General features: G+C 40.9%; 1 protein-coding gene across 1 annotated transcript in view; it reads left to right on the forward strand.

Moving 5' to 3' along the window:
- The window catches only part of angpt2b (angiopoietin 2b), a 59,799-nt gene that overhangs the window by 13,087 nt on the left and 32,476 nt on the right, over positions 1-14,236 (forward strand). Inside the window, exons 2-5 of the mRNA XM_041808106.1 lie at positions 3,833-3,988; positions 4,621-4,742; positions 11,524-11,756; positions 13,300-13,424. Coding sequence (XP_041664040.1) covers positions 3,833-3,988; positions 4,621-4,742; positions 11,524-11,756; positions 13,300-13,424 — 636 coding nt within the window. The remainder of the gene's footprint in view (positions 1-3,832; positions 3,989-4,620; positions 4,743-11,523; positions 11,757-13,299; positions 13,425-14,236) is intronic.

Genomic DNA, 14,236 nt, shown 5'->3' on the forward strand with positions numbered 1-14,236 from the left:
TATACTCCTGCTGCAACATATGATGGGTTTTTGCCAGAGCTTCTGTCTCTGAACTTATGATTGATTACAGAGTGTGGGCGACACACTATCCCTGAAGTCCTGCACACAGATATCAGGATTTTCTGCTCCTTTGGAAGTCCCACTGGAGCTCCTATACAGCCCATATTTTTATTAATGTATGGGTTGATATTTGTCTGAAGTAGAGCTGCAGATTGATGGAGAGATAAATGGGTGGAGAGACACAGAAAAAGCCCTAGGGTTACTAGAGTTTATGACTCTATCACAGTGAAAAAGACAGATTCTTTCAGGTTGCTACTTTCGAACTGCACAGAGCACCCCGGGATATTTGGGCATATTACCTTTAAATAGTGGTGGCCAGTAAACTGCTATGATTAGTGTCACTGAACAGATTTTGCTTTACCACCACCAACAATTTAAGCATGTGACGTGTTGAAGTACACACGTGAGGCAGGGCTGATGCAACTGTTGGCATTGCAAAGTGACATGTCCATGCACCTGCTGCAATTTCCAAATAGTAGAAGATATAAGATATGTTGGAGTAAGGTTGATGTAAACATGTGAAAACACTGAGATCAATGTGTGACTGAATTTTTGATTTAGACCATTAGAAAGTGGTTCATCTCTTTCCAGGCTTGGTTTTATTTGTCCAGGGCAAGTATAGGAGCTCATGACATCACCGGTCCCTATGGGAACTAACCCCACCCCCCTAACGCGACAAGAATATAGAATCACAGAGCAGTTCGTCTCAGTACAGTCTGTTGTTAGCTGATGTCACTGCCTTAACCCTTTACCTAGTGACCCAGCACCGGCACTGTGTTTTATATGTCCTGAGTATTATTACCATAACGCTGTCAAAGTTTGTCTGATCAGAAAAATTCCAATCGTGCTGGAAAGCTGAGAATTGTGGGCATGTGCACATATATGGTTCATTATGGTACTTGCAACCATATGACATGGGCATTAGCAAAACACGATAAGTATTGCGAGACCGCTACATGGATTCTCAACACTGTAACTCCTCGAAAGTTTCCTCAATCTAAAAAATTCCAACGATGGCAGAGAGCTGAGGATCGGTGCTTTCCGGCAATGTATGATGTGTGGTATATATATTACGGTAATGTCAAACAGCACCGTGAAAACAGCAGTTTTTGGCAGAAAACAAGTGAGAAAGGAGAATGAAGTAAGAGAGTAAAAGGAGAGCGAGCGAGAGTGGTGTTTTGTTTTCAAAAAATAGCGTTAGATAGTGGCATTTGTGCAGGTCTGTCATGTGCAATAACAATATTTTACTTGAGTCGGAGCGTGACAGACAGCGAATTGCAGCGAGAATACTCACAATGCTGGGAGGAATAGAGGAATATTCACACTCTGCCATGACTTCCAGTCGTCCGGTGAGACCATGGGTGAGACTGTCAGTGCATCTGTTGGCACCAGCAGGCAGTGCTTCAACCATGACAGTCCACCCGTAGCAAAGCCAATGCTTTGCCTCACCATGTTTCCATCCCACTTGGGAGGGAGTAATCGGCAAATGCCGTGGTGGGGGGCACGTGGGGACGGATCCGGGATTTTTTTAAAGGATTCCTCACTATTGGGAGATAGGGCTAATGGCGGAGGTCTGCGCTCTTCTAGTTTTTGCTGTTTCTCTGTCCCAGGATTTTCTTGTATGAACAGGAAAAGACAGAACATGTAGTGTTCCTGCTTGATGCTTTGTAGGCTTATGGAACAGCAGTGGGATCCCAGAAACAGTCTTATAAATATGACACATCATGTGTGTTTCTTGACAAAGTGCTCCTGACTGAACTCAAGTTATTGAATAGTTATAGTTATTACGTATGTTTGTACATATTCCCACAGCACACCAAGACTTGGCTCAAGGCTCGCCAGTGTGCTTTGCCACACTATTTGAGAACCAGTGACATAGGGAATACAAGTATTGTGGGAAAATGGAGGTAGCCCCACCTTTTTAAAGCCTATGATAATTCAATGAAATAGTCTATGGAATTAAACAAGGTCAGAAAGTCATTCATCCATGTCATGGTTATCCAAATCTTGTTCTAACAGGGTCAACTAGGCTGGGCAACTTATGTTCACACACATCTAAAGGATGCAGGACTTTGAAGACAGCAGTGTTTGGATACTATACAGAGAAGACCGCTTGTTTGAGAGAAGTGGGAGTCATCTCTGAGCTGGAAAAAACATCTTGAATGTAAATGGTGGACAAAGGCACTTCTTATGCATTGTATATAATGCAGCCTTGGCTTCCAAACAGCGCTTTCACACTGTATAACAAACTAACATCATGCCTTCCCTAGCAAACCTGAGAGGGCCAAGGAGGATGCCCCATAGGTGACAATCTAAGTCATTAACATATGAATGGTCCAAAGAGGCTTTATTTTCCCAGTCTCTTTTGGAACCGAGGAAACCTTTTGAAGGAGAAGCAAGATGTCTTCAAAAAGTCCAGATGCCCCCCTTTGGACCCTATTTCAGACAATTTCTTCAAAATACACTGTGTTCAAAATTATTATGCAAATTAGATTTTAGTGTCTTAAACATTAGATTTTTTGGTCTCTAGTTAACTCATGGATGGTGTTGTGTCTCACAGTTCTTTGGATCACTGAAATCAATCTCAGACACCTGTGATAATTAGTTTGCCAGTAGAGCCTAATTAAAGGCGACCTTAGTAAGGAGGTTGCAGAGTCATGTTTTGGGCCGGAATCATGGGAAGAGACCTGGTAGGCTGGTAGGAGTTCCTGACTGACCACTTTCTTCCATGGTACAAAAAGAAGAACAGTGCCTTCCGTAGCAAAATTATCCTCATACATGACAATGCACCATCTCATGCTGCAAAGAATACCTCTGTGTCATTGACGGCTATGGGCATAAAAGAAGAGAAACTCATGGTGTGGCCCCCATCCTCCCCTGACCTCAACCCTGTTGAGAACCTTTGGAGCATCCTCAAGCTAAAGATCTATGAGGGTGGGAGGCAGTTCACATCAAAACAACAGCTCTGGGAGGATATTCTGACATCTTGTAGAGAAATTCAAGCAGAAACTCTCCAAAAACTCAAGTTCAATGGATGCAAGAATTATGAAGGTGATATCAAAGAAGGGCTCCTATGTTAAGGCCTGTTCAGATGTTTTTGATTGAAATAGCTTTTAATTTCAGTAAATATGACCTCCTAATGCTGCAAATTCAACACATTACCATTTTCAGTTCTTTACAACCTATAAAATGTTTTGAAACTCTGTTGTGCATATTCATTTGGAACCGTGCATTTTGAGTTTTTTATTTTTTGGGAAAAAAGTTGTTATTGGAAGGTTTGTTCAATAATATTTGAATTACACTCTAATGGTTGACAACTTGAAAATTATAGTGACTGTCATTTGCATTAATATTTAGGAAAATCAGAGAAAAATGTCATTTGCATAATAATTTGGAATGTGGTGTTAAAGTCTGAAGTTGTTTTGCCTGAGTGCTGTTATTGTAAATGCATGAGGCAATGTGTCGGTACAAACATCAGCAGGAGAGAAATGACACTTAAAACTACAGGAAAACACAAGGAGATTTATATAAACATTTTTCTAAGATCGTGTGCTCAGATATGAGTCGAGTATGCCATCATAGCCTTGCACTAAGGGTGGTTGTAACATCTGAATATGCATTTAAATGCTTCATATCTTTTTATTTTGCAAAACTGTGATCTCAATTTTAGACCATATTTCCCAGCCCTGCCTTCAAAACACTGTGATCACTGAAATGAACCCAACTCTGACATCCCGGATAATATTCCCAAATCTGCATTTTCTTTTTACAGCTGGAGAACTTCATACAAGAGAATGTGCGCTCTGGGATGGAGGAAATAAAGAGAACAGCGGTGCACACTCAGACAGCCGCCATGCTGGAGATGGGAACCAACCTCCTCAGCCAATCAGCCGAGCAGACCCGGAAACTGACAGACGTGGAGACCCAGGTAAACCCGTCAGGAAGCGTCTGAACAAACCTGAGCTGACTTGTTTGCCACAAGTCCAAGTGTTGGGGGAACACCAATGCAAAAACAAAACATGTAACTTGCTAATTAAATGTAAATCAGACGTTACCCTCAGAGAGGCCGTGCCCAAAGGTGGCGGTGGTTGCTTTAAAACAGCTGCTATTTTGTTCTGCAGGCTGTTGATTGACACAATGAGTTGAGCTCTGCGTCTGACAACACGCCAATTAAAATATAACTCTCAGTAGCACAACACAGATGTGTCTTCAATCATGCCACAGAGCTGTTATTACAGATTGGGCTGTTTTGGTCCTCTTGCTTTCCTTTAGTCTTATCAAAGCCAAATTGAAACCGCAACCTGTACAAATATGGTCGCCGCTTTGTTCATCATTGTGTTCCATCTGAAACTTCAAAAAGAAGTCACAGGTGCTTATGAGATAATTACTGCTCATGTTTTCATTGTGAGATCAAAGAACAGGCATTATGAGCTCTGGATGTTCTGCCTGACTCCGTTTCTCCACAAGGCAGCTTTTGATGGATTCAATCTTCACATCAAAACCAATTATCACTTTCCACATACTCTGATTCACTCACTGTTTTTTTTTATATATCTATAGGTGTTGAATCAAACAAGTCGCCTGGAGATTCAGCTGCTTGAGTACTCACTCTTTACAAACAGGCTGGAGAAACACATTCTTCTGCAGACACAAGAGATTTCACGCCTCAGCGACAAAAACAGGTGAGCACCCACTTTTTAGAACATTATTCATGCACGACAATTAAAAAAGGTACAATGTGGGTTTGATTGTGGTTTTGAAATGTGTGTAGGTGTTTTGCACATTCACGTCTAAGGTAAAGGTGTCCCAATTCTTGTTGGAGAGTAGCGCTTGGGCGAAGTGCTAGAGTACTTGACCCTTCGAGCTGGGATTTTCCAGAGGCACACTCCAAACTCAGTCTTGTAAAAATCCACCCAGAATGCCTTGCAAATCATCACCAAGATTTGAACGTTACAACAACAATCTAATGTCTGTCATTGCATCTAACCTCAAGGGCCATTTCATTAGGTACACCATGCTAGCACTGGCTTGGACCCTCTTTTGCCTTCAATACTGCCTTAATTTTTCTAGCATTGTTTCAAGAAGATGTTGCAAACATTCCTCAGATATTTCCATCCATATTGACATGATAGCATCATGCAGCTGCTGCAGATTTGTTGGCTGCACACCCATCATGCAAATCTCCCACTTCACCACATCCCAAAGGTGCTCTAAACAAGACAAGGCAAGTTTACTTGTATAGCACCTTTCATACACAAAGCGGTTCACAGTGCTTTACTGAGATTAAAAGGAAAAAGCATTAAAAATACTACAAGAAGACATTACAATGAAACAGTGAACAGAATTAAAATTCGAGTTCATTTAAATAAATTTAGGTTTAAAAGAAAACTTTGAGGGATTTAAAAATAGTAAGTTACGTCATGTTTTGAATAAAAGTATAAAAGCTGTTGGACTAATGTGAAGGCAGCAGTGAATAAGTATGTTTTAAGTCCTGTTTTAAAAGTGTTTACAGATGTAGAAAGCCTCAGATTCTCTGGAAGTTTGTTCCAAAGGTGAGGAGCATGGAAACTGAAAGCTGCCTCTCCTTGCTTGGTTCTGGGAACAGTGAGTAGACCCGTCCCTGAGGACCAGAGGGTTCTGGATGCCTCATAAGCAGTGAGGAGATCTAATAGGTATTTTGGCCCGAGACCATTTAGTGCTTTATACGTAAGGAGTAAGATTTTAAAATCTATCCCTTGACTCAAAATCTGAGGACTGGTGTGATGTGATCAGCTGTCTTAGTGCCAGTGAGTCCTCTGGCTGTTCTGCGGTAGATGAGCTGCAGCTGTGTGGATTTTTTTAGTCAGACCTGTGAAAACACTGTTACAGTAGTCTAACCTGCTAAAATAAAAGCATGAACAAGTTTCTGCGTCTTCTTTAGACAGGAACCTTTAATTCTTGTAATATTTTTAAGGTGGTAAAAGGCTGATTTTGTAATGGTCTTAATGTGGCTGTTGAAATTCAGGTCTGAGTCCATGATTACACCAAGATTTCTAGCTTGCTTTGTTGGCCTTAGTGTCATGGAGTTGAGGTAGGCAATGACCTTTGACCATTCTCCTTTAGGGCCAAAAGACAAGCATATCAGACTTTATTAAGCTGTAAGCCAGGGGTCATCAAGAACATTTGCACAAGGGCCAGATTTAGTCTTGACAGAGTCTCTGGGGGCCAGACTTCCAGATAAAGAAAAATTAAATCAATATATTGTTCTGATTAACATATTATTTTATTAGTATTTTCTTTAAAAAAAGCAAGATATTTTTAGGCATTACTAGTGAGATCAATCCTGATCTATAATGCCATAGACCAACAGAATTGGCCTGGCTCCTGAAAATCCCACAGAATGGGCCCTCAACAATTGTGATTTAGCCAATATGAACTCATTTTTCACTACTTCATTCTGCTATTTCTGCAACATTTTGCCACCTTTGACCCATTTTTGGCACTTTCTCCTATTTAACCCACTTTCCTGCCTTTTTATTACTTTGCCATTGGCTATTTTTTTGCACCATTTTTCCACTTTTAACCCATTTTTGATACTTTTTGCCCCCTTAAATTAAATTTTTGTCATTCTTTAACTCCTTTAAACCACTTTTCTTGCCTGTCTACCCCTTTTGTGCCACTGCTTTATCCATAATTTGCCACTTTTCATTTATTTTTTCACCACTTTTAACCCATTTTTTTAAAAATACTTTTTGCCCCTTTATTCCTTTTATACAAACATTTCCTGCAAGTTTTTGTCCTTTCACACCACTTCACAACCCATTTGGATGCCTATCACTCTTTTTTGTCACTCTTTAACCCCTTTTCACCACTTTAACCCGCCATTTTTGCAAGTTTTAACGCTTTTATTTAAATATTTACTAATAATGGCTGACAAGTGAATTTTTTTTAAAACGAGATGAAATGTGAAGTCATTCTAAAACGATTAGAATATTTATTGATGTTGGGTTGGGTTTAACAGCTGCAGACATTTAAAGCCAAAAGATACTCTTAAAACCACAACATCTTTTTTTCTTCCTTTTCTGAATCTAATGATCTTCTGGGGGCTGGACAGGAAGCTTTGGGGGGCCTGATATGGCCCCCGGGATGATCAGTGCTGTAAGCTCTAATGCACTGGTTCCCAACCAATGGGTCCATGACCCCCCACATGGGACGCCAAAGATCTTGGGGGGGGGGGGGGGGGGTGCAAGGCTTTGTCTGCTCTGAGGATGCCAAAATAAGATTTGTACATATTGATGAAAACCATGATTAATCAGTTATTAAGGAGTGTTTACAAAGGTCTTTTGGTAAGAAAAGTATGCATATGTCTTTTTCCAGGGTTTTATCAGTGAAACAATTTAAATCTATGTTGAAATTTGGCAGCAGTGTGTCATATTTTCTTTTTTCTTGGGTCCTGGGGGGGGCTCTGCTCCTCTTAGGTTAATGTAGGGGGGGCTCCAAGGAGAAATGGTTGGGGAACACTGCTCTATTGCATTGGTTCCCAACGGGGTCTGGGCAACCCTTGGACAGCGTCAAAGATCTCAGGGGGCGCGCAGGACTCTGTCTGCTCTGACATTGTTAAAATTACATGCACATACATGTTTTTCTTTTTTTTTTTTCAAACCAAGATTAGAAAGTTAGTGAGCAAGCAAACCTAAAATAAAAAAATAAAAAAACAGAATATATTCATTCTGTGCAGAAAAGTCACAATTATTGAGGGAAAAAAAATGTGAGATTATAAAGTTGTATATTCACAAGAATGAAAATCAGAGCTTCAGAGTTTAACAAGTCTGAAATGTTGACACTAGAAACTCAAGGATTTTAATTTTAAAATCATAAATTCACAACAGTGTGACTGAAATATTGGCTGGGTTTTCAGCTTTATAACCTTAAAAATTCTACATTTGGTTCATGTACATTTACAACTTTTAAAGTAGTTCCAGGGGACAGCAACGTAGTGACTTAACGCACCTTAGCCAGATTTAGTTTTAATTTTAGATACAGTGAGGAGATTGATAATTGGAGAGCTCTGATTGGATAGTAGTCAGTGGGAAGGTCAGAAAGACATTGGGTTGCCATAGTATTCAGAGATTAATAGACAAGAAGTAAAATTTCTAATCAATTCAGTACTGAACAGGAAACTAGTGAAGATTTTTCAGTACAGGTGTAATATGCTCTGTTTTCCTTGGTCTTGTAAGCACTCTGGTTGCAGCATTTTGGCAGAGCTGGAGACTTCTGATTGAGTTTTTAGGAAGTCCAGCAAAGAGGGCGTTACGGTAATCCAGTCTGCTGGATATAAATGCATGAACCAGCTTTTCAGAGTCGGATTGAGACACGAAGTTCCTCAGTTTGGAAATGTTTTTCAGGTGGTAGAATGTCGTGATTTTGGAAGTTCAGATTCAGATCAATGATGACACCAAGATTTCTGATGTGCTCACGATGTGCTGAAGGGGAAATGATGACATGGAGATGAACTCTTGGCTCTGTTTTTGTCGGCCTATTATTACTATTTAATGCCTCCTTTATTTTGGATACTTCAAGGTCATTTCTGTTGTATATTTGCCTTCTAGCTTCCCAGTGAATATCTTTTCTTGACTCAGAATTCCTTTTTTTTCTGTTGACCAGGCCCTTTTCTATTTTTTTCTGCCCCTGATTTGAAACAAACAAATGCAGATGCCATATAGGAACCAAAAATGCTTCTCTTCCTGTGCTGCAAACATTGTTTCCACAGGAAAACGCTGCTTGACACTGGGTGGTGAAATATAACGGCTTTCAGAACATGCAATCAACCGTACATTTACAAAAGTGGTCATTTTCATCCAGCAGAACTGAAAAACAGGCCACTTACTAACAGTATAATGTGTATTGTGTTTGCCAGAGTGTGTGTTTAGCGGTGAATAGGCTGTGCGTTTAAGGAGGGGTTTCCCATTCTTCTCTCCAGGAACACAAGGTCAAATGAGGGCCAGCAGAGGTCAAAGACAGGGCGCCGGGTGGGTGTTTTCTCTCTTTAATTGTTTATCACCTCATTCATCTCATCTGTACCAAGTGTGACTAGAAGAGCAGGGTGCCTCAGCCCCAACACCTGTTACACATCTGGCTCCGCTTGGTCCCGCTCTGCCCTTTAACCCTCGTCCTTCAAGTCGGTGACACGGCTCTGACATGTAAATAAATGAATACATCTTCACAAGGGTAAACACCGTGACGGGTCGCATGATAGTAGAAAGGTCATAGTAGATTTGCAGCCAGGCAGCTGTGGAATAAAAGGGGAAAAGAGGGCTGGAGTGGATGAAGGGAAGTTTCAGCGGCTGATGCTCGAGGGCATGAAGCCGGTTTCTGGACGGCTGCCAACTAAAAAGAGCAGAGAGGCGTGTTTGTTTTCACAGGCATTACATGTAAAATAGTGCTGGCAGGAAGTGCAGGGAGAGGGAGAGCAGACAAAAAGTAATATATATATTACAATAATAACAAATAGCGCAAGATTATAAGCAGAACACTTTCATTGTCCAGGATGCAATGTGATCCAAATTGCTGCGTTTGTTCTGTCAAATCTCTTAACTGTTAAATCAGTTCAACCGCAGCCCTCTTCACTTTGACTGTTCTACAAAATAAAATACACATAATGGAGAGCAATTTGTTAGCTCTCTTTGCCACTTTTTCTTGAGTGTTTTTTTTCCCACAAAGCAAATATGAGACGGAAAAAAACCTACAGTGATTTGGAGGGATCCAGCATTACCTCCCACTGAGCCGCTGCCTGATGTAGGAGGTTGAAGAATCACGGAGCAGAAGCGGCGGCGTGTGCACAGGGCTGAAAAGTAGCTTGTTCAATCTGGGTGGCTTGATTGTTTCAATAAATAACTGCTGCAGAGTCGTTAGTCAAAGCCATAAAGATCAGGCTGCGGGGATTTATGATCTTCATTTGGAGGCGGGGGTGGGGCACTGGTGCAGACACGCGCACGAACAAACTCACGCTGTCAGATTGTTGCCTCATACGTATGATGGAGAGGCTTAGGATGCAGGCACATCTGTGAATGCCGCTCCGTTACAGGTGTTTATGTATGTTAATCCAATGAGACTGTCATGCTGATGTCTATGACTCAATGTCATGTGTAAGCTGGTGAAGGCTGGAGTGTCAGAAAACTGAATTCACTGCACTATTTTTCTATTAAATGGGTTGTTTGGGATGGGAAGCTGCAGAAAATAATCTGCTAAATCAGTGATACCACACACACATGTCTTTTATGATTATTTGTGGCTGTTTTATGTCTTAATTTTAAATATTATTTCCTGCCATTTTCCCCATTTTTGCCACTTTTCATTCATTTAAGCTACCTTTTGCCCTTTTTTCCTAATTCTGCCATTTTGCAACTAATTTTTGCCACCTTTTCCCCATTTTTATCCCATTTTTGCCCCTTTTAACCATTTTTTTGCCAGTTTTTGCTCATTTAAGCTACCTTTTGCCATTAAATACCCTTTTTTCCTATTTTTTGCCCATTTTTGCAACTTCTTTTTGACACTTTTTCCCCATTTTTGTTACTTTTATCCCATTTTTGCCCTTTTTTTAAACCATTTTTTGACACTTTTTTTTTCCAAATAAGCTACATTTTGCCATTAAATACCACTTGTTTCCTTTTTTCCCCAAATTTTTGCCTCTTCTTTTGAGAGGGACCCAACTGCAGTCAAGATGGCCGACATGGGCGTCGCTATACATCCAGTTCATGCCGGAAGTCCCAAGCAGAAGTTTCTTCTTCATGTTGGACTCAGCTGCCAGTGTTTGTTAGTCTTTTTCATGCCTAAGCCTAACCCTTGGTGCTGGATCTCAAATATATCACCTTCCTCACTGCCTTACTCTGAACCTAACCGCTCGGGTTTTAATGCCTAAGCCTAACCTTAGACATACGGACCTCCGGTTGAGACTTCCGGTATGGACTGGATGCATGTCGGCCATCTTGTCTGCATCAAGGTACTCTTGCTTCTTTTTGCCACTTTTTTTTTCCCCATTTTTGCCCTTTTTCACCATTTTTGCCACATTTTGCCCATTTCAGGAATTTTTTGCCATTATATACCACTTGTTTCCTATTTTTCTGCCCATTTTGTCACTCTTGACTGCTTTTTGCCCATTTAAGTCACTTTTCACTCATTTTTTTTGCCACATTTTTTCCATTTTTGAACCATTTTTTGCCACCTGTAACTCATCCTCATTCACCACTTAGATTGTGGTTCTTGCAGAAGTATTTTTTCAACAATTTGGCTCTTTGGTGGTGGAGGGTTGAGTAACACTGTGCTAAATTATTAATCACTTAAATCTTTTCAATAGAGTGCATTAAACTTACAGGACAAACTGCTGGTGTCTTCCACCATTGGTGCATTTATTTGCATGCTGTTTATTCTGACTATTTACTGGTGCACTGTGACTCAATGTTTTGCTTTCCTGTTTGTCCCTGCCAGTTTCCTGGAACAGAGGCTCTTGGCGCTGGAGGTTCGATACGGGAGGGAGCTGCAGGGCTTGCAGAGTGAAAAGCAGCAGCTTCAAGAGCTTCTGGAGAGGCAGAGTCGACTGGTTAATCAGCTGCAGGGCGAACTGGGCAGCTCCATGCTCAACAGCACCCTGCTGCAGAGACAGCAGGCCGTGCTCACAGATACCGTTCAGCAGCTGCTGGCCATGGTCAACCACTGCAAAGGTAGGGAGTTCACTCTTTGATGGGACTTTTCTTGTTTTTGTGTTTTTAATTAAATCAAGAGACTTATTTATAAAAATGAATACATAATTAGGCATACTACTAAAGGGTATGGATAGAGAATGGAGATATATATTCAGAATTAAAAAACAGATTACCTACTTTTACCTCATTCCTACATTTTTAAATTATTATTATTATATATATTATTTATTAATAATTTAAAATAAAATGTTATTATAACCTCCCATAGACGGTGTTTGGGAAAGGGCAGAGCTTTTGAAAAACAATCTTGGAGGGTGATTGGATGAATGTTCTCTCTGTCACATCTTTACGGGCCAATCAGACCAACAAAACACGTGACGTAGCTGCTACTGAGGTGCGCCGCTACTGAGCAGGAAACTCCACTGAGATCTGCATTACGTGAACCATGGCGACTGTAGACATGTCAGTACACGACTTTTATCGTTTCTGAAAAGAAAACAACTCACTGCTGTTCTTTGTTCTTCTTTTAACAAAGAAATGTCGTAAAGTTCTGATGAAACTGGCACTATAGCAGCATCCACGCTAATGTATTTCCGCCATTATTACACCAGCCTCTTGTTGCTGCTTCATTACGCCATGACTCCGCCGCACCTAAAAGTTCTGGCTCTTAATTCTGATTGGTTGTGTCACTTTCTAACCGGGCCCAAACGGTTCAGATTGGAGCTTTGCAAGATGGATTCGCCGGCATGGATGAGAGAGTCTGGTGTGGATCAACTTGACTGGCCTGCACAGAGTCCTGACCTCAACCCGATAGAACACCTTTGGGATGAATTAGAGCGGAGACTGAGAGTCAGGCCTTCTGGTCCAACATCAGTGTGTGACCTCACAAATGTGCTTCTGGAAGAATGGTCAGAAATTCCCATAAACACACTCCTAAACCTTGTGGAAAGCCTTCCCAGAAGAGTTGAAGCTGTTATAGCTGCCAAGGGTGGACCCACGTCATATTTAACCCTATGGATTAAGAATGGGATGTCACTTAAATTTATATGGGAGTCAAGGCAGGTGAGCGAATACTTTTGGCAATATAGTGTAAGTCAACTAACTGTTTAACTGGGCTAACTGTTTATTTTGGTCAAAACAACTACTTCACCAGATTTACCAGAAAAAAGTACACTGATTGAGTGATCCGTTCTTTTCTCACATTGTTGCACACACTGATGGATTACATTTCTCTGATTAATAACCCCCTCAGAGGGAAAATGATTAATAGTCTCAATAAACACCAAAAATTCAACATATTGGAAGAACAAGGATCCACAGAATTTTCAATTAATGAGCTAAGGATTTGTGGCTGAGACTGAAAAGTATTATTTTTCATGAGTCACCACAAGCAGCTTGTTATTCAAATCTCAGACACTGCATACATACATGCCTGCACCACAGACACTGCAGGCTTAAGCAACAGCTTAACATTACAAGAGAAATCCCATATGGGGTTAGGATTGGTGCGATGAGCCCATGAGGTTGCCATCTGTAAATTAATGTCTGCTTGTTTTCACAGAAATCTCCAATACACCAAAAGAGGAGGCGCTGAGTTTCAGAGACTGTGCTGAAATCCTGAGATCTGGTGTGATGGAGAGTGGAGTATACAGCATACGCCTACCTAACACCACACACACCATCAAGGTAGAAACACTTCAAAGTTCATTGACCTTTTCCTGCATATATCAACTACATGTGACATTGAAAAGTAACTAAAACCTCAGACAACTTTTGTGAGATGAAAACCAAGAGATGGGATTCAGTAGATCAGTTAGGGTCCACATATTGACACTTTGGCACAGAGTATTAAAACTCTACATTTTGTCGTAAAATGCATGTATCAACTGCTCTCTACAGGTTGAAACCATCTGCTGCAACTAAATTTGAAAAAGAAAAAAAAAAAATTCTTCTGGATGAGCCGGTGCCAAGTGACACATGTGATGCCATCTGTCGTCACCAAAGAGCTCATCAGTTGTCACCCTCTATTCCCCGACCATAAACTACATTTAGAGCAGCCACAGTCAAAATTTGCAGCTCCACCAATCACAGGCGTCTCTGTAGCAATAGAATCACCTTCATCTTTTAATCTTTATTTATTTGTATAACGCTAATACAGAACCAAAGTAATCTTGACAATTTACAAAGAGATAAGGCCAGACTGTACTAATATATATTTTTATAGAGTCAAGAGTCAGAGTCAAGAAATGTCATCAAGTTCTGATAAAACTGGCGCTTTAGCAGCATCCACGCTAATCTCTTCCGCCATAATTGTACCCCCTCTTGCTGCTGCTTGTTTACGTCACGACTCTGCCGTGCCTGAAAGTACTGGCCCTCGTCGCTGATTGGTCCTGTCACTTTCTAACCGGGACCAAACGGTTCAGACGGGAGCTTAACAAGTTGGATTCACCAGTGAGAAACAAGGAAATGGCCGAATCCATCTGCTTTGCAAGCTTATG

The sequence above is a fragment of the Cheilinus undulatus genome, linkage group 16 (genome assembly GCF_018320785.1).
Source record: "Cheilinus undulatus linkage group 16, ASM1832078v1, whole genome shotgun sequence".
NCBI lineage: Eukaryota > Metazoa > Chordata > Actinopteri > Labriformes > Labridae > Cheilinus > Cheilinus undulatus.